Source organism: Natrix helvetica, assembly GCF_964273705.1.
Source record: "Natrix helvetica genome assembly, chromosome: 2".
In the NCBI taxonomy this organism is placed as follows: Eukaryota; Metazoa; Chordata; class Lepidosauria; order Squamata; family Natricidae; genus Natrix; species Natrix helvetica.
Window position 1 is genome coordinate 268,588,109 of NC_138552.1, and position 19,241 is coordinate 268,607,349.

Consider the following 19,241-nt stretch of genomic DNA (forward strand, 5'->3'; position numbering starts at 1 on the left):
GTCAAACTCGATTTCATTGAGGGCCACATCAGGGTTGTGTTTGACACTGCAGGGCCAGGATGGGCATGGCCAGCTTGATGTCACTCATGTTGGGGGTGCCCGTGGCGGCTCCTGAGCTCCATTTATGGCTGCAACAGCTTCCTGCAACACTCTGCCAGTGAAAATGCAGCTCAGGAGGGCCCCCTGCAGCCCTCCCATGCTCTGTTTTGCTGCCAGAGACACTGTGGGCCGGTCCTTTGTTGTTTCCAGGGCAGCCCCGTAGGCCAGATCTAAGCACCCCATGGGCCGGATCTGGGCCCGCCCCCAGGTTTTGCGTTTGACACCCCTGCTCTAGAATATTCACAAAGCATACAGACAATACATCTTCTTTTTGCTTTGTCCCAACAGCTAGATTCAGAAGCAGACTGCTTCTAAACAGGTGTGTTCCACTTAGTTACATTCTAATGTTCTCTGTATATTGAAACTTATTTCGCCAAAATGTCATTATTCATGTACAAAAGGGAGAGTGGCAGGTTTAGATTTAACCCTACAACTGGCAAAAGTACCAGAAATATTACAAAAACAAGACTATATAAATTAAACAAACATACATTCCAAAATTTGTATGTTTGATTATGCATGTCTGTGTATAACAATCCAGTGTGGACAAGGATACCTAAGAATTTCCCTGATTCCACTTCTCCTTCATGGCTAATCTTTGGACAACCCTGCTTTTCTCAATGCCCAATTTTCCTAGGGTTAACATGGGGTTAAATTAAACTCCAAAATGGTTTAGTCTGTAGGTCACCAACCTTGGCTGCTGGGTTATGTGCAGTCCCCAGCCCCCTTTTTTAATAGCCCTAAGGATTACTCTGCCCCAATCACCAATTTTTAGTTGCACACTTTTTCAAAATAAAATGTTAGCCCTGTTCATTTTGATATTGTCATAGCGCCACTAACCTGTTTTCTATGGCTTTGGGAAATTAAGGAAAATATGGAACACAAAAGGTTCGCCGCTCCTGTTTTTAGCCCTCGGCCATTAAAAATTTGTCAGTTTTAATTCATTCTGATGAGGGTGAGGAGAGGTGTGGCAGACTGTTTTAAAAGAGATCTTTTGTAAAATGTCAATTCCTTGAACTCTAGCAGTCCTTGGTCAAGGATAATAAATCAAAAGCCCCCAGGAGCCTGAGACTCTGTTACTAAATGTTGGTGATGCAATTTTGGCCTGTTTTTCAGGTTTTGGTCCAATATTAAGGATGGGTATGGGAAAACAAGTTCAAAAGGAAGGACTGTCTCCACTCTTATTCCCTCCTCCCCATTGCCCCAAAGACCAAAGTAATCATCTACCCTCTGGCCCTTAATGAATGGGAATTGATAGGGGAGGGGATGCAATTTACACATAATGTGCAGAAACACATCGAACCCATACCTTGGTGATATATACACTTGCACATCTTTTAATAAGGGGCATTCTGTTCATCGAAATCAGTGTTTTTCAAACATGGCAACTTTTAAAGATATGTGGACTTCAATTCCCAGATATCCCCAGCCAGCATTCTGAGGAATTCTGGAAGTTTGAAGTCCACCCAGGTTAAAACTGCCAAGTTTGCTTGTTTTCTTCTATTCAATGGTGTCTGGTTCTCAGAGATTGCTGGACAAGAACCTGCAGGTTTTTGGGGGCAAGGTTTTTTAGAAGTGGTTTGTCATTGCCTCCTTCCTAGGGCTGAGAGACAGTGATCGGCTCAAGGTTACCCAGCTGGCTTTATGCCTAAGGTGGGACAAGCCTCCTGGTTTCTAGTCTGATATCTTAACCCCACCCTAAAGTAGCTCTCATCAAATATGAGGAACGCTGATGTAAACCAGAAGGTTTACGGCCCATTGCAAGAAGCCATCAATCAATGAGTCTGATTCACGAAACTCACCCGTATCTCCGTCATGACTGTACATTTCACCAGTTTGAAGTTCTTTCCCATGTTGAAGCTGTTGCTGTGGAAACAAACCTTGAGGATCCGAACTTCATCCTTGTCGATATCAATGGGTACAGCGACCATGGTGGACTCTGAGGGCCCCACCAGGCTGAAGCAACTGCGGAGAGAATTTGCTCTCAGCCGGCTCAAGGCTTCCGGCAGTCCGGACATCATCATGAGCAATGCAATGCTAATGCTGGATCATTACCTCCTGACAACCAGAAAGAAAATAGTACAGGAGTCAGCAAGAAAACAGGTCTGTGGGTACCAATCAGGGGTGGGATTCAGCCGGTTCGTACTGGTTCAGGTGAACCAGATGCTACTTTTGCATCTGGTTTGCCGAACCAGTTATTGAAAGACCGGATGGCTTCTCCCTGCCCACCCTGCCCCTCCCAAGAGTCACGCGGCCCATTCATCATGCCAGGTAGGTACAGAGCCTGCACGGAAGCTCTGGGAGGGAGAAAAACAGGCCTACTGGAAGTTGCAGAAGTCTGGAAAAGGGCCCATTTCCAGCTTCGGGAGGATCTCCGGAGTCTGGGGGAGCAGTTTTCACTCTCCCAGAGGCTCAGAGACAGCCTTCAGAGCCTGTGGAGGGTGAAACTCCCCCCCCCGCTACACTGTGAGGAGACAGAGTAGGCCACGCCCCCATGGCCATGGCCACACAGCAACTGGGCAGAGAATCGATTTGCTAACATTTTTCAATCCCACCCCAGGTACCAATGTATCAATGCACACATTTCTTGATCCTACATGACTTTTTATACATTAAATTAGCTTTTCCATTAAAAAAAAACCAGTTAGCCTGCTGAAAACCAAAGCGGCAGGTCTAGAAGTATATTTATTTCTAAAAGCATTTTAGGCTCCAAAAGATTGTTTTGAAAATAAAAGCGGGGGATGGCTCTAGCTAAGTATTTTGTCTGGAGACATACCTGCCTGCTCTGAAAAAGACAAAGCCCTGATAGTTGGGTTCTGTGGCAGAGCATCTGACACACTGGGGATAACAGAGGGGCTGGCAAAGAACCTTCTGTTCTACAGAGCTACCAACAACCTCCACGGTAGCCAGTTTGAAAAGAGGCAAGTCCTCCTCTGGCACCTATTTTCAGGAAATGCCTGCAACTTGCTCCTAAAATCTCAAAGGTACCCATCAGAAGAATATAGCACAGAACATCTGCAGCCTCTCTCATCTGGAAGAAAAGATCTGGCTGAAATGGTCTTGTTGTGGATGTCAAAGGAGGTCCACATTTCCCCATTATTAACGTTTCCCTCAAAACCTCAGAAACCCATTTTGGAAGAAAAGAAAAGAGGCTGTGGTTCTAGACACTGTATTATACATTTTTTGAAGCTCCGTGTAAAGGAGCGGATGATTCTGAAGTAATGGGCACTGAAGATAAAATGTGTTGGTATAAAACCTTCTTTTAGCACTTAGCAATAACACTTAGACTTATATACCGCGTCATAGTGCTTTTACAGCCGTTTACAGAGTCAGCCCATTGTCCCCAACAATCTGGGTCCTCATTTTACTCACTTCGGAAGGATGGAAGGCTGAGTCAACCTTGAGCCTGGTGAGATTAGAACTGCCAAACTACAACTAGCAGTCAACTGAAGTAGCCTGCAGTACTGCACTCTAATCACTGCGCCATCTCGGCTCTTAACCATTTATATAAGAGAAAGGGGGCAGGGCTAAGCACAGAATTTGAGGACGCATACCTCAAGCAACCCTTGAGGATGAATCTCCCAGAACTTACACCTGTAAGGTTGGTATAATCCAATCAGAATAACCGAATAACAGAGTTGGAATGGACCATGGAGGTCTTCTAGTCCTACCCTCTGCATAAGCAGAAGATCCTATACCACTCTGAACAAACGGCTGTCCAATATCTTCTTAAAAACTTCCAGTGATGGAGCACCCATGATTTCTGAAGGCAACCCCCATTCCATTGGTTAATTGTTCTCACAACAACCAAACAAGCACTGGCAACACCATAGCAACGACACCCTTCCCCCTCCCCAGGGCTTTGGGTATGGTAGGTCTGTAACAATCCTATAGGATACACCCTGTCTCAGGGCCACCTTTAAGCATTCTTTCCCTTCCTTGGTTTCCAGACTTTGACCAGGAGGTGGGTCTAAGGATCATTTTAATATTCTACACCATTCCAATAAGTTATAAATGGTCCTTAGACTGGCTTGATTTGGAGAACTGTGGATGCCTTTAATAACCCAAATAACCCCCCAAATTGAGGAAGGGGCTGTATGGAAGGGCATTTTTGCTACCCCCTGACCCTCTCCTGTTAAATATACCATAGATGTTAACTTTTTCTGCTTTCCAGGGAGAAATCGTCTTTTCTGTCTTGCTTGGATCCTTTGTCATAACGTTATGAGCCTGTGCACATGTCTGTTCCCTGAAAACATGTGTTTTCCTTCCGCTCTTGCTTTCACATAGCCCCCCCTCCCCTCCAGAGAGTCAACGCTACTGAATTACAAATTGTTCTAAAATAAGGGCAACACAACCCACGGGAAAAAAGTAAATGTTCTTCAGTTACCCTTAACAAGGAGACTGCCGCGGTCCATGGATCAACATGCTCACTGCAGAGGAAGCCAAATATTAGATAGCGGTATTAGAGGAGAATGATACAAAGAACTGCAGCAAAAAACATGATTTCTGCTTCAGTGTTGATGTCCCCGAACCCAATTAAAAGTATGCACAGTGAACCTGGATTACCTTTATTCCAACACAGAACAGCCTCAAGCAGCGGACAAGAACGTAAGACGGGAAGTTCAAGCAGAGGAACTGGACACACACACACACATGCACACACACCCCTCTACAAAGAGCCATTTTCAGTTCTGAAATGTCATGTCCCCAAAGATGCCTTTGTTTACATTAGTCTTTACACACAATTCTGCAGGGCAAGAATTTGGTCAACCCACTTGCAGATGGCTAGCAAGAGTCACACTCCAGCGGGGACTCACTGCTGTTACAGAGCCCTCCTTTGCTTCCCCCCCTTCTCTCTACTTTCCCTACGCCGTCTACAATCTGACCTCAGCTAAGTACACAAAATTGTCTGCTACAACGTCCTACCTGTCAACGACTACTTCAGCTTCAACCGCAATAATATATGGGCAAACAATAGATACAAACTTAAGGTAAACCGCTCCAAACTCGATTGCAGAAAATACGACTTTAGCAACAGAGTGGCCAATGCTTGGAATGCACTAACTGACTCTGTTGTTACATCCACAAACCCACAAAACTTTAACCTTAAACTGTCTTCTGTGGACTTCACCCCATTCCTAAGAGGTCTGTAAAGAGGTGTGCAGAAGCGTACCAGCATGTCTACCGTCCGAGTCCTACTCTTCCCATTTACTTGTATTCACTTCTTATGTATATACATATACCTGCTTATACTTATCTGTTTATATGTTATAGTCATACTTATACTTGTTTTCTCATACATGCTTGACAACCCCCCCCCTCCAAATAACCACCCTCGTACTCCTCTGGCTTGGTCCAGTCTTCTGGGGCACATTTGTCTCAGAGGAAAGGACAATACACAGGGATGTTAGGGAAACAGTCCCACTTAGGACCTCCTGAACATTGGGTTTATTCCAAGCAGGGTAGTTCTTAGCTGAATGTTAAGGCATTTCAATGCAACAATGAAAGCTTTTCCTTAAGAGATTTCCTGCACCGAGCTAGATCTGAGCCTCCCCTCCACATCTCCAGTTTTTGGGGCTTTTTTTTTTTTTTGCTACTATAGCACCTCCTCCTCCTCCTTCACCATCTGTATCACTTCTCTGCATTAATAGCATCCAAAGTATCTGATCAGGCCCTGTGCAGGGATGTGTTGTTATTATTCATCTCTTGCAAAGTTAGGCAGGAGAGGGCAGCTCCAAAAATAATCCAAGCTTGCCAGGTGGAAGCATCCATATGTATCTGGACTTCATCCCCCCACACCCCTCCCTGCTTGGGGAATAAACATAGCACTCTCACACAACAACACACCTCACAATGATCAATTCCCTGAAATGAAGAAATGTTGCACTTTTTGAATTTCCTCCTGATAAAACAGCCACCCAAGCAGCAGGAGCTTTGCCGGAAGGAAATGGGTACTTTCAGATACTGCTCTTGCTCCAAGTGGGCGCTAGAGGGTGTCAAAGCCTCACAAACCTGACCTTTGAGTACCACATCAAGGTGGGAGGCATCTGATCTGCAAGAAAGTGTGATTCTCACAAGTACAGACACTTCCCAGGGGAGCTGGAGTGGGTTGGCTGAGTTTTTCCAAACTGCTGCCACTAACTGATCTTTGCCAATTTCAGCTATCCATCTGGTACCCAGAGCAGTTCTGCTTCTTGTTTATCAGGACTCTAAGTAGCAGCTCCGGGATAAGAAAGCAAGACCTGCTCCATTATCTGCTTTCACACGTTCCTTTTTCATTCTTCAAAATGTTTGCAGCTTTCTGGGGAAGGAAAGAGACAACAAATGCAGCTGTCTTGTGAAGAGCTTCTCAACCTTTCAGAGACCTTCAGGAAATGAAGAACTGCAAAAGATCTCCCATCACCCCTCTTCATCACTCAGCTAGGGAAAAACACATCATCATCTGCATGTAATGACCCCGTAATCCCTTGTGGGGTGGAGTCTGGGCAACTGAAGGAGCTTACTGGCCAGATGCCCTTCCTGCTACCAATGTGGAGTTATATTCACATCATGAATAGCAGATATATTCACATTGTGCCCAGAGAGAGAAATATCTGCCTCTACCTAGAATCAAACTCCCAGCCTCCTAGATGTGAGGTGAGAGCTCTACCTCTAGGCCCGTGATTTATTTATTTATTTATTATTATTTATTTATTTCTTCGCACTTCTAGACCGCCCACTCTCCCAAAAGGGACTCGGGGCGGTGTACAGTCCACACAGCAAATACATAAGTGAATAAATATAAATATAAATATAAATATACATATGGAGGAGGTTAAAAAGGATTAAAAGAACTGTACAGCGAGAATATAAATATGGCTTTAAAACCCCTAAAATCAATTAAATTTAAAACAATACCCTTAAAAAACCAGTTAAAGTATATTCCCAGGAGGTAACAGTTATAACAATTATAATTATGCCAGGCCAGCTAATCGGAACAGGTGAGTCTTCAATTTTTGTCGGAAGGAGCGGAGGTCCGTGGTGGTTCTGATATCGGGGGGGGGGAGGTCATTCCAGAGGGTTGGGCCCATCACAGAGAAGGCCCTGCTCCTTGGCGCCGCCCGCTGGCATTGCCTAGTGGACGGCACCTGGAGAAGCCCCTCCCTGTGAGAGCGAATTGGCCGCAGGGATGTGTGTGGGAGGATGCGATCCCGCAAGTAACTAGGTCCTGTGCCATGGAGCGCTTTAAAGATAGTGATCAGAACCTTGAAACGCACCCGAAAAACCACAGGCAGCCAGTGCAGCTCGCACAGGAGTGGTGTTACGTGGGAGTATCTGGTACTCCCCATGACTACCCGCGCGGCCGCGTTTTGGACTAGCTGCAGTCTCCGGGCGCGTCCCAAGGGAAGCCCCATGTAGAGGCAAACCTATGGCATGCATGCCACAGCTAGTACGTGGAACCATTTCTTAGGGCACATGAGGTGTTGCCCTATCAGCTCCAGTGCGCATGTATGTGCTGGCCAGCTGATTTAGACCTTCATTTTTGGCTGTTTTTCACCCTCTGGAAGGCTTCCCTGAAGCCTCCGGAGGGGAAAAAATGGTCCTACGGGCAACCCAGAAATCCATTCCCGAACTTCTGGTTTCCGCATTGGGCTGGTTTTCACCCTCTGGAGGCTTTAGGAGGATTCCCTGAAGCCTCCGGAGGGTGAAAAATGGCCCAACACATAAACCGGAAGTTGGAAAATGGACCATTTCTGGCCTCCAGGGGGGGCAGAGGAGGCCGTTTTTGCCCTCCCCAGGCTCCAAGAAGGCCGTGTGCACATGCGGGGGGCAGCGGGTGGTGGTGGTGTCATGCGTGCATGCACAAGGGGCATGGCATGGGGGTGGGCACACATGCGCCTGTGCTTTTGGCATCCGAGCCAAAAAAAGGTTCGCCATCACTGCTGTAGGCCATTGTACCACTCTGCTGTAGAAAAACACATTCCAGGCTGTAATCTGGTTTAGTGGAGCATACCTTTCTTTGGAGGGTAATTACAATTTTAATCTTAGAGCAATCAAGATTTGCTAGGCTGGACTGAGCCAATTCAGAGAGCTCAGTTTGATTTTCCCAACATCCCAACCGTAAACTACACTCAGTACAATTATATTCCTTGCAGACATCTGGTCATTTGCATTCTTTTAGATAGTTGTTGAGGTCGCTTGGAGGTTTGTCTGTGTCCTCAGGGTCACCTGAGTTGTGCAAATGGATGTGGATCCTTCTTGGAACTGCTGAAAGGACTGTGTTGTAGACTGGAGATAGATGATGTTGTATGATGTTGTATTACTCAGGTGGCCCTGAGGACACAGATAAAACATCCAAGTGGCCTCAATAATTCTCTAAAAGGATGCAAATGACCAGCTGTCTGCAAGGAATATAATTCCTTCCATTCCACACCTTCCTGTCAGAGCTGAAGAATATTCTTGGGTGAGAAGTGAAGTGTCTTCAAAGAAAAGCAAGAAGCAAGAAGAAAAGCAAGAAGAGCAACAAAGATGATTAGGGGACTGGAGACTAAAACATATGAAGAACGGTTGCAGGAACTGGGTATGTTTAGCTTAAGAGAAAGAAGGACTATGGGAGACATGATAGCATTGTTCCAATATCTCAGGGGTTGCCACAAAGAAGAGGGAGTCAAACTATTCTCCAGAGCACCTGAGGGTAGAACAAGAAGCAATGGGTGGAAACTAATCCAGGAGAGAAGCAACTTAGAACTGAGGAGAATTTTCCTGACAGTGAGAAGAATTAATCAGTGGAACAGAAGTTGCCTCCAGAAGTTGTGAATGCCCCAACACTGGAAGTCTTTAAGAAGATGTTGGATAGCCATTTGTCTGAAACGGTATAGGGTTTCCTGCCTAGGCAGGGGGTTGGACTAGAAGACCTCCAAGGTCCCTTCCAACTCTACTCTTGTATTGTATTGTAAAAACAAGAAACTCCAGTTGCCTCTTGAAAAAGCACCTTTGGGACAACCACGACCTGGATGACTGAGAATCGCTATAGAAAGCTCTAGTCAAAATTCTACAAGGCAGCTGAAAGTGTCAGCACAAATTTAGACCTCTTCACATGTGGTCTAACTCCACATTCAGGTTGATGCCTGTTGGAGCTATAAAGGTTTCTGCAGTTAAGGAAGAAAAATGCTTCAAGGTTGTGAGGGTTTGGGTTATCAGCAAGTTCCATCCTGCTTGCTTTTTAAAACCTTTTTCTCACTGAAATCTAGAACAAGGATTGCTATGCTCTTTCTTCTTTCTCTTTCTCTTTCATTTAATAGTGGCAATTGGTGAAAAGCCACTTTCGGCTTCCCTGCCTTTTAGTTGCATCATTTTCTGCTATGACCAGAGATGAAGCAAAAAAACAACAACCCAACCCCTTATTTGACAGCAAGCCAAATCCTGAATTGCTTAAGAGCAGACTTGCTGTGTTAATGGACCTGCTGAGGAATTGGCTGACCTAATCCACTCTACATCTTCTCTCTAAAGAGAAAGCTTAAAAATGCATGTGCATATGAAAAAGAAGGAAAACCCATCCTGGGTTTAGATCAGTGATGGGTTTCAGCCGGTACGCCCCAGTACGGGCGTAGCAGTGGCAGCTGGGAGCAGTGGCCACCGTACTGGAAGGGTGTTTTGTTGGGCCCACCCGCCCGCACACGTTCCTTACCTCTTTTTAAGCTAACTGGGCCATTTGTGCACGCGGGCGCAGTGTACAGCACCTGCACGACCTCCACCGAGCAGCTGGAACATCGCAGGGCAGTGGGTGCGCATGCATGCACAGCATGGGTGCCTGAGGTAGATGCCCGGCCCCGTTGCAACGTCATGATGTCATGAGAATAAACTGTACTAGATCAGGCCAAAGCTCGATTTAATCCAGCAGAGACCAGATATCATGGCTACCATCTTTAAGCTGAAAGCAGAACATCCTAACCAGGGGTGGGTTCTAGCTGGCGTTACTGCAGATTTGCTCATGCGCGTTGGATGCGTGCTGCACATGCTTTCATAGTTCAATGGGGGGGAAAAGATGCCGGTGGTGACGGCGGTGACTGTGGAACCAGTTTGGGGGCATGGCCAGCCTGGGTGGCTGCCAGTTCTGCGACCAAGGCCGGCATACGCTCGAACCGGTAGGAACCCACCTCTGATCCTAACACTATACTACCATTTGATGATTGTCCTAATGTATGCAAATTAATATTGTAGCCTATTAGCCCTTTGATGTAGGCCAGGTCAGAAAACACACCATAAGGACAACTGGAACTCTATTTTATTGTTGTGGAACAGTGATTCTCAACTGTGGCGACTTTCAGATGTGCGGACTTCAATTACCACCCCACACATCTGAAAGTTGCCACAGTTGAGAAACATTGTAGAATATAATAAGAGAACCTGGAAAGTCTGCCAGTATTTCCTCTCCCTCTTCTTAATACCATACGGAAATAAGGCAGGGCTCTTTGGAGTCTCTTTCTCATGCTTCCATCTCTCCCAGAGCCGAGATCTTATTTACCCTCTCATTTATTTGCTAATGACTTGTGCATTCTTTCCCCCATCTCTCCTCCACATAGCCCTATTAAGCAGGTGCCTCTGTAGGGAAGTACAGCTGTGTGATTGTCAATGGGACATCATATAAAAAAAAAACCAAGATCCCAAAAATAGCATTAGCAGTCACCTCGGCAGGCAAATCCACAGTACTGCTGGGCTGATAGAAGCTGGGATGGAGGCATCTGAGACCTAAAGATCCCATGATTTTATTTTTATTTATTTATTTAATAGATTTATAAAGTATAGCCACCCATTTCTGATAAGTACCATATTTTTTGGACTATAAGACACACCAGAGCATGAGACACACCAAGATTTTGAAGAGGTAAACAAGAAAAAAGGTTTGCCCGCCCCAGTAGCACTCTGCAGATCTCCCAAACCCTCTGTGTGTCCTGTTTTTTGCAAAAATGGGACACACAGAGGGTTTGGGTGGCCTGCAGAGTGCTTCTGGAGACTGGGGAGGGCAAAAACACGATGCATGAGGGGTTTGGAAGGCGAACAACAGGCTCGTTTTTTGCAAAACCGGCACACAGAGGTGGGTTCTTCCCTATATGGTCTGATACGCCAGAAGAGGTAGTGAAAATCTGGCATACCGGATAGAACCGGTAGTAAAAATGGTGGCTTGGCCACGCCCTCGAACCTGATCTCCCATCAGAAGCTTTGTCAGAAACTTTTTTTTAAAAAATGTTTTTTTCCCCTGCCGATTCAGGCAAGGGGAAAAAAAGCTTTAAAATGTTAGAGAGAGAGAGAGAGAGAGAGAGAGAGAGAGAGAGAGAGAGAGAGAGAGAGAGAGAGGGAGGGCGGGAGGAAGGAAGAAAGGAAGGAAAGGAAGGAAAGGAAGGGAGAAAGAAAGAGAAAAAAGAAAGAAAGAAAAAACGAAACTCACTTTTCAGCCAGGAGATTCAGCAAAGGAGAAAAACAAATGCTGTCACTTTAAATCGGAACTGAGCATGCCTGGCTGTGGAATTCTGGGAGTTGAAGTCCACAAGTCTTAAAGCTGCAAACTTTGGAGTCCTGCTTTAAATTGAAAAGCTGCTCATGTTTGCAAAGTGACATTCAGCAGTTATTTGGGGGGGGGGGGTCCCACAGAGGGAAAGGAGAAAGAAAGAAAGAAAGAAAGAAAGAAAGAAAGAAAGAAAGAAAGAAAGAAAGAAAGAAAGAAAGAAAGAAAGAAAGAAAGAAAACAGTGCAGCAATTCAGGGCTAGAAGGCTACTCAGAGGTCATCTAGTCCAAACTCCTGCTGCAGCAGAAAACCTTACATTGTCTGGATTATTTTGGTGCCTCTAACAGAGAGAAAAATTGCCAGAAAGGAGAAGGAGTTTACTAGGACAAGACTGCCATGCAGAAGAAGGCAGAGATAGTCCTTGACTTATGACTACAATTAAGTCCAAAATTTTGGTTGCTAAGCAAGAGCATTGTTAAATGAGCTTCACCACATTTTACCTAATCCATGACATCTCATGGTGAATGAAATCAAGTTGACCACGCCCACCCAGCCACATGACCTCCAAACCACACCCACAAAATAGGCCACACCCACAGATTAGGTAGTAAAATGTTTTGAAACCTACCCCTGGTTTGGGAGGACTACAGAGTGCTCCTGGGCATACCTGGAGGGTTTGGGAGCCCTAAAATGGCCCTGTTTTTCACCCATTTTTCACAAAAACAGGCCGCATAGAGGGTTGGGAGGCCTGCAGAGTGCTACTGAGGGCTGGGGAGGGCAAAAACGCCACTGTTTTGTGAAAAAAGGGCCCATTTTTTGCCTTTCAAACCCCCCATGCATCGCATTTTTGCCCTCCCCAGCCCCAAGGAGCACTCGTCAGGCCTCCCAAATCCTCTGTGCACCCCATTTTTGTGAAAAACAAGCCTGTTTTTGGCGAAAATGAGACACGCGGAGCGGGGTTTCCGGAGGCCAAAAATGGCTGTATTTGATATATAAGATGCACCAACATTTCCATCCTCTTTTTTTTTGGGAGGGGGAGTATGTCTTATACTCCGAAAAGTGCGGTAACACTGGGCAGTTTACAACATCCCTTTGAGGAAGATGGGTGGTTCAGAAATGTGTAAAATATATAAATAAAACCTTAAAATGATAAAAAAAAGTACAGGTCATTCTCAACTTACAGCGGTTTATTCAGGGACCAAAGTTTCAATGGCAATGAAAAATGTGACTTTTGACTGTTTTTCACACTTACAACTGTTGCAGTATCTTCGTGGTCATGTGATCAAAATTCAGACGCTTGGCAGCTCACCCATATTTGTGACCCTTGCCGTACCCTGGGCCATGTGATCACTTTTTGCAACCTTTTAATCAGCGAAGTCAATGAGAAAGCCAGGTTCACTTAACCAATGGGTTACTAACTTAACAACTGGAGTGATTTGCTCAACAACTGTGGCATGAAATGTCGTATAAGGGGGCAAAATTCACTTAACAACTGGCTTGCTTAGCAAAGAAATCCTGGGATCAACCGTGGCCGTATGTCAAGGACTGTAACTGTATATAAAGACTTATAGCAGCCCAGAATCGTAACCACAGAGATCAACATAATCAAGAAATGGTTTTCCTCATGCATTTGGGGCTCTGGACTCAAGCCCAGAAACACATCTTTGGGGTTTATGGAATGCCAACAGGGTGGGACAAATCTGATCTCTAGAGGAATGATGTTTCAGAGGCCAGGGGCCACAATTGAAAAGATCTTTCTCCTGGGCCCCGCCAGCCAGTTCTTTGGTGGATGGGGCCCATAGCATGTACCTCTTGTCTGATGGGATATGAAGTGTAAAAAACTGGAGAGAGACAGTATCATAAGTAATCTGGCCCTAAGTCATGAAGGGTTTTTTGAAAAAAACAGTTTAATATAGTTGGAAGGGAACTTGTAGATCACCTAGTCCAACCCCCCACCAGTGATGAAGCTCCCACAACTTCTGAAGGCAAGCTGTTCCATTGGTTGACTGTTCTCACTGTCTAGAAAATTTCTCCTCACTTGAATCTCTCCTTGATCAGTTTCCATCTATTACAGTATATCTTGTTTGGCCTTTGGGTGCCTTGGAAAATAACTTGACCCCTTCTTCTCTGTGGCAGCCCCTCAAATATTGGAACACTGCTATCATGTCTCTGCTGGTCCTTCTGTTCATTAGCCATACCCAGTTCCCGTAACCATTCCTCATATCTAGAAGTCATTAGGGTATGAATGACTGTGAGTTGGGCATCTCAATCCAGGAAAGGACACAACTGAAATACAATTCAAAACTGTGCAAATGACACCCTAGCCACAGCTACCTCCTGCTCCTTGAGCAGAAATTGTGAGTCCATCTCACCATGAGCCATCTTAACTGCCTCCTCCATCTCACTCCCAAGAGCAAGCTGTGTTAAAGCATAAAATACCAAATGAGTTTCAAGGTTCACAAAGATTGGTCTGGTAATAACAATTTTTCAGCTTTTATAAAAGCCCCTGATTCTAGTTTTAAAAAGCATGGCATATACAACTATTCAGTTGAATAGATATTTGATTATAACTACTGATGCCAATTTCTTTTCAAAATCATGGGCCAAGGAACAAGACTGAAAGTTGTTTTATAGATTATAAAAGTACATAATTGGACCAAAAGTAACAAGATACTTATTTTTAATATGCTGATGTGATTTGAACTAGGAGTGACTAACTAAGAAATGGTCTTATTATTATTATTATTATTATTCACACTTATAGACCGCCCCCTCTCCCGGAGAGGACTCGGGGCGGTGTACAGTCACTAATGTCTTGATACATAATTCATAAAAACCCTTAACATAAAGCTGTCATGGAAAAAGAATTTTATCCATCCATCCATCCATCCATCCATCCATCCATCCATCCATCCATCCATTTAGTTTCTATAGCCAACGGACAAATCCTTTAGGAAAACAACGTCTCATAAAATGGTGGATGCCCTTGAGGGGTTATCTCAAATGAGTCTGAGCCTGTGACACTTGATGAAATAAACAAGGATTTTTGTATTGTGAACTTGGCTACCTCATTTTTTGATCCAGATCCCTCCTGGGTTGTTAAGACAACCTGGGAGGTGACCCGTAGTTGGGTCCATGCAGTGATGTCAACCTTGTGATTGGATCCATGCAGTGATGTCAACCTGTCTGAAAAAGAGTGCATATTCCCTCCAGCCTGGAAGGAGGTGGTGGCATGCCCTCTTCTCAAGAGGCTATTGTTGGACCCAATTCCTCTGGTCTGTTATTGCCCAATCTCCCATCTTCCCTTTTTTGGGAAGTTATTGAGCAGGTGATTGGACAGCAGTTCAGAGGAAACTAATTAACTGGACCTGTTTCAGGCTAAAGATTGCATTGGTTGTGCTTACTGATGATTTTTGGTGGGAGCCAGGATATGGGTGGTGCATCCATTTTAATTGTCCTTCATCTCCCAATGATGGTATCAATTATGGTATTTTTCTGAACCAATAGTAAGGTTTAGGAAATGGAGATACTATGTTATACTGGTTCTCCTCATTTTTAACAGTCAGTCCCAGTCAATTGCTGATTGTGTCTCTCTGTGAGATTAAATCCGGGGATTCTCAGGAGGTACCTAGAGCTTCATATTCTCACCCCTTTTGTTTAGCATAATTAATTGCAAGGTGAGCTCATCAGTTAGTTTGGAGTCAAATTGCATTAGCACACTGACGATACTCAACAGTACATCCTGGCCACAGTCTGATCTTGTGAAGGAGCTGTCCCAGTGCCTGAAGCCTGGACATGTCTATATGCAAAGGAGCAGATTCAGGGCCAATCCTGCCCAAACTGACTGGCTGTGGATATTTGGCTTCCCTGATTCTAAGGACTTTGGATCTTTTAAGGGCATCTTGAGTGGGGTTTACTTCACCCTTCAAAGCTGCTGCACAATCTGGAAGTCTTCCTGGACTTATAGCTGCTACTCAAAGAATAGGGGGCAGCTGTGGCCTTTGCAGATTGGTCTAGTGCAAGGGTGTCAAACTTGTGGCCTGTGGGCCAGATGCATCACGTGCTGGCCACACCCTCCCCCAGTTTAGCAAAGGGAAAAAAAGTCACGATATCATGTGACATCGCGAGTTTCACACCCCGATCTAGTGTGTCAGTTGCCCTCATTCCTGTATTGGGAGACCTTTCAAATAGTCACTCACGAATCAATCACCTCATAAATGAACTCCTGCAATTCATGCTGCATGGTTCTTCCTTGAAGACCACTTGGAAGCTGTAATTGTTCCAGAAAGCAGCAATGTGGGCATGTTATGCTATGTCCATATGATGCCACTACTGCACAGGTTAGCTGTTGCCTTCTGGGTACAATTCAATATGCTGCTGGTTAAAGTCCTTCATGTCATGGGCCTGGGTACCTGAAGGACCACCTATCTTTTACTGTTTCTGCAGAGCCAATAGGATTGCGTACAGTGGGTGCACCCCAGCTCCCATCAACAAAACAGTAGCATTTATCAGGACTCAGGAACATACTTTCTCTGCCACAGCACCTATCCTCTTGAAAGCATCCCCTAATTACCCCTACAGCTCCCACTCTGATGATATTCAAAAAGTCATTAAAAACCCGGCTATTCTCTTAGATCTGGAGGCAGAGTGGATGAGCCCCAAAGGTAATTTTATTGTTATTTAGAACTTGTCTTCTTGGTGTTTTTCTTTTCTTTTTAAATTATCCTTACTTTTTAAATTATCCTTACTTTTTTCATGCAAGCATTGTACAGAATTGGACAGAATGAATGAATGAATGAATGGGGAAACACAATGAAGGAGATCTAATAGATGTACAAATCTATTTTTTTCTTGCTATCACAGAAAGGCAAACAATACTGGAGCTTAAGAAACTTGAATGGTGGGAGATTCAGGACTGATGAAAACTTTTAATACTTTGGATTTCCCCACCACAAGCTTGACTGATAGCTTAAAAGAGGGGACCAAATTAGACAAATTCATAGAGAATGAGATTATCCATGGCAAACAGTCATCATAAATGAATATATTACCTCCAGTGTTAGAGGTAGAAAGGATCAAAAATGTAATTTGGTGGAAGGCATTTCCTTACATCTCATTGCTTATTTATATTTGCTGGATTATTATATTTTTTGATATATGAGTATTCTGCTCAATTTTGCAGCTTGTCAACATCCTCTAGAGTCTAGAATCTTGAAGCTGTTCTTTAAGAGGCTTGCTATCCCTTCATCATTATGTCACCTACAAATGTGATAATTATATTTTACCATCTCTCATCCAAGTCATTTCTAAAAAGAAATTAAACAGCTCAGGAGCTAGAACAAAGCCTTGCAATATGCCACTTGACATTTGACAGGTAGTTGATTATAGATAGTTTTGGGTTACAATTATTTGAAGAGTTACATATTATATTTACATTTAGCCCTCTTCCATGCAAGAGTCTCATGGGAGGTTTGAAGTGAAGGTACATCTCTCGCACCATATCCCATGGTCTGATAAACTGATAACAGGAATCTGGGTGGTTTGGTATGATTTATTCTTGATGAACTCATGCAACTTCTGTTGAGCAATGTATTTCTTTCCCCAAATACTAACCAAATAACAACTTAATAATCTGTTCCAGAGCTTTGTCTAGTATCAATATTAAGCTGAACAATCTGTAATTACCCAGGTCTTTGTTTCCTCTCTTTTGAAGATATATACAACATCTCCATCTCTCCCTCTCCCTCTCTCCCTCTCCCCCACCCCCCTCTCTCATCCTCCCTCTCTCCTGCCCCCTCCCCCTCTCCCAGCACCCCTTGCCTTTGATTTCTCAAAGAGTTTGGAGATGACATTCGCAAGGGTCCTCAAGCTGCCCTTTGTAATGGAAGTAGGAAAAAATATCTAAGGAAAACCACAGAATTAAGTATACTGTATTTCTGCAAGGGACCTTAGAGGTAATCTACTGCTCACAAACAAGATTCACAATTGCATTTTTAAGAAATGACTTTCAGGACACTGAAAACTATCAAAGATGAAGATTTTTTCTTAACTCTATTATAATGGAGATGGCCAAAGATCTTAGGCTCAGTTGCCAGCACAATTGGAATTACAGAATCAAAAAGCTGGAAGGGATCTTGGAGATCTCCTAGACAACACCCTCACCCCCTACCCAGGGAAGGAATCTTTACAAATCCCAAATAAATTGCTGCCCAAACTTTGAAAATTTTCAGTGATGGATCATCCTCAACTCAAGAAATTGTTTTGCTGGTTAATAACTCTCATGGTAAGGCGATTCCTCCTTACTTCAAGTTGGACTTTCCTATAAAGCTTCCGTCCATTTGGATTTTGCTCTAAGCCTATGCACAAGTGGACATAAAAAACACCCATTTCCCGATGTATTTGCCCTTCAAGTATCCTTTGCCCTTCAAGTATTGGGATACTTATATATATCACATCTTCTCTTTAGATCATACATGTCCATTTCATAAGATTTGGCCTCCACATCCCTCACCCTCTTTCTTGCTCTTCTCAGCCCTCTTTCCCACTCCTCAGCATTCTTCACCTACTATGGAAAATTAAACACAATATTCCAGATGTGGTCTTGCCAGTGGAGCCTAGAGCAGAATTATCACTTCCACGATTTCAGTATTAACTCTGGTTAAAGAATAAGCCTTGAAGAAACCCCCATCTGACCGAGGCTTGTTGGAAGATCATTGGCAGGCGGATCAAGTATTTTGCTATGATTTTTTTGTGCACTCTATCATTCTGACCAAAGGGAACATACTACAGGTATAGTTGAGCCGACAGTCAAACCAAATTAAATGCTAAAAGATACTTTGTTCATTGAAGTGAAACAGCAGAGAGGAAACGCAGAGCAGTGCAAATACGTGGTTGATTTGTACTTCCACCTCCATTACCTTTCTTTCTCTGCATCATGGTACAGCCAACCTGCTTACATTCCCCATAAAATGGGTTCATCTACACAGGCAAGCTAGGTGGCTTACATAGAGAAGGCCTGAGGTTCAATATGTGGTTAAAAATCTATTTGGAGATCAAGGATGCCGTCCAGGGGTGGGCTTCAAAAATTTTAGCAAAGGGTTCTCTGCCCAGTTGCTGAGTGGGTGTGGCCATGGTGGGCATGGCCTAGTCGGCCTCCTGTACCATGGTGGGGAGAGCGTTTTTGCCTTCCCTGGGCTCCAGAGGCTTTCCTCGAGTCTCTGTGAGGGCAAAATTGCCACTCTTGGCTGGCCCCACCCACCCCAACCCACCCCTCCCCTCCCAGGAGTCCCCATGCAGCCTATTTTGGATGCAGATAAGAGCCTCCCCAGGCTCCAGAGGCCGGAAACGGGCCCATGTCTGTCTTCCTAAACTTCCAGTGGGCCTGTTTTTCACCTTCCCCGAGCCTCCACATGCGCCCTGAATTTACCTGCATCCAAAACAGGCTATTTGGGGACTCCTGGGAGGGACAGGGTGTATTGGGCGTGGCCAGCCAGGAGTGGGATTTGGGGGTTCTCCGAAGTGCACAGAATCTTAGCTAGAGGTTCTCCCAAACCACTGTGAACCCCCAGCAGCCCATCCCTGGTGCCGTCAGATGGCAGAAACTCCCGTGTTAGTCAAGGTTGAGCTAAATGACCCATGAAGCTGGGCAAGAGGCGGAGT

At 44.6% G+C, this 19,241-nt stretch overlaps 1 protein-coding gene across 7 annotated transcripts in view; it reads right to left on the reverse strand.

Annotated features, from left to right (window-relative positions):
• Positions 1 to 19,241, reverse strand: part of PTK2B (protein tyrosine kinase 2 beta) — a 115,248-nt gene that overhangs the window by 49,421 nt on the left and 46,586 nt on the right. For all 7 annotated transcript variants that reach the window (XM_081944297.1, XM_081944296.1, XM_081944301.1 and 4 more), the window contains exon 2: positions 1,902 to 2,157. In XM_081944297.1, the coding sequence (XP_081800423.1) occupies positions 1,902 to 2,123 (222 nt within the window). In that variant the 5' untranslated portion in view covers positions 2,124 to 2,157. The remainder of the gene's footprint in view (positions 1 to 1,901; positions 2,158 to 19,241) is intronic.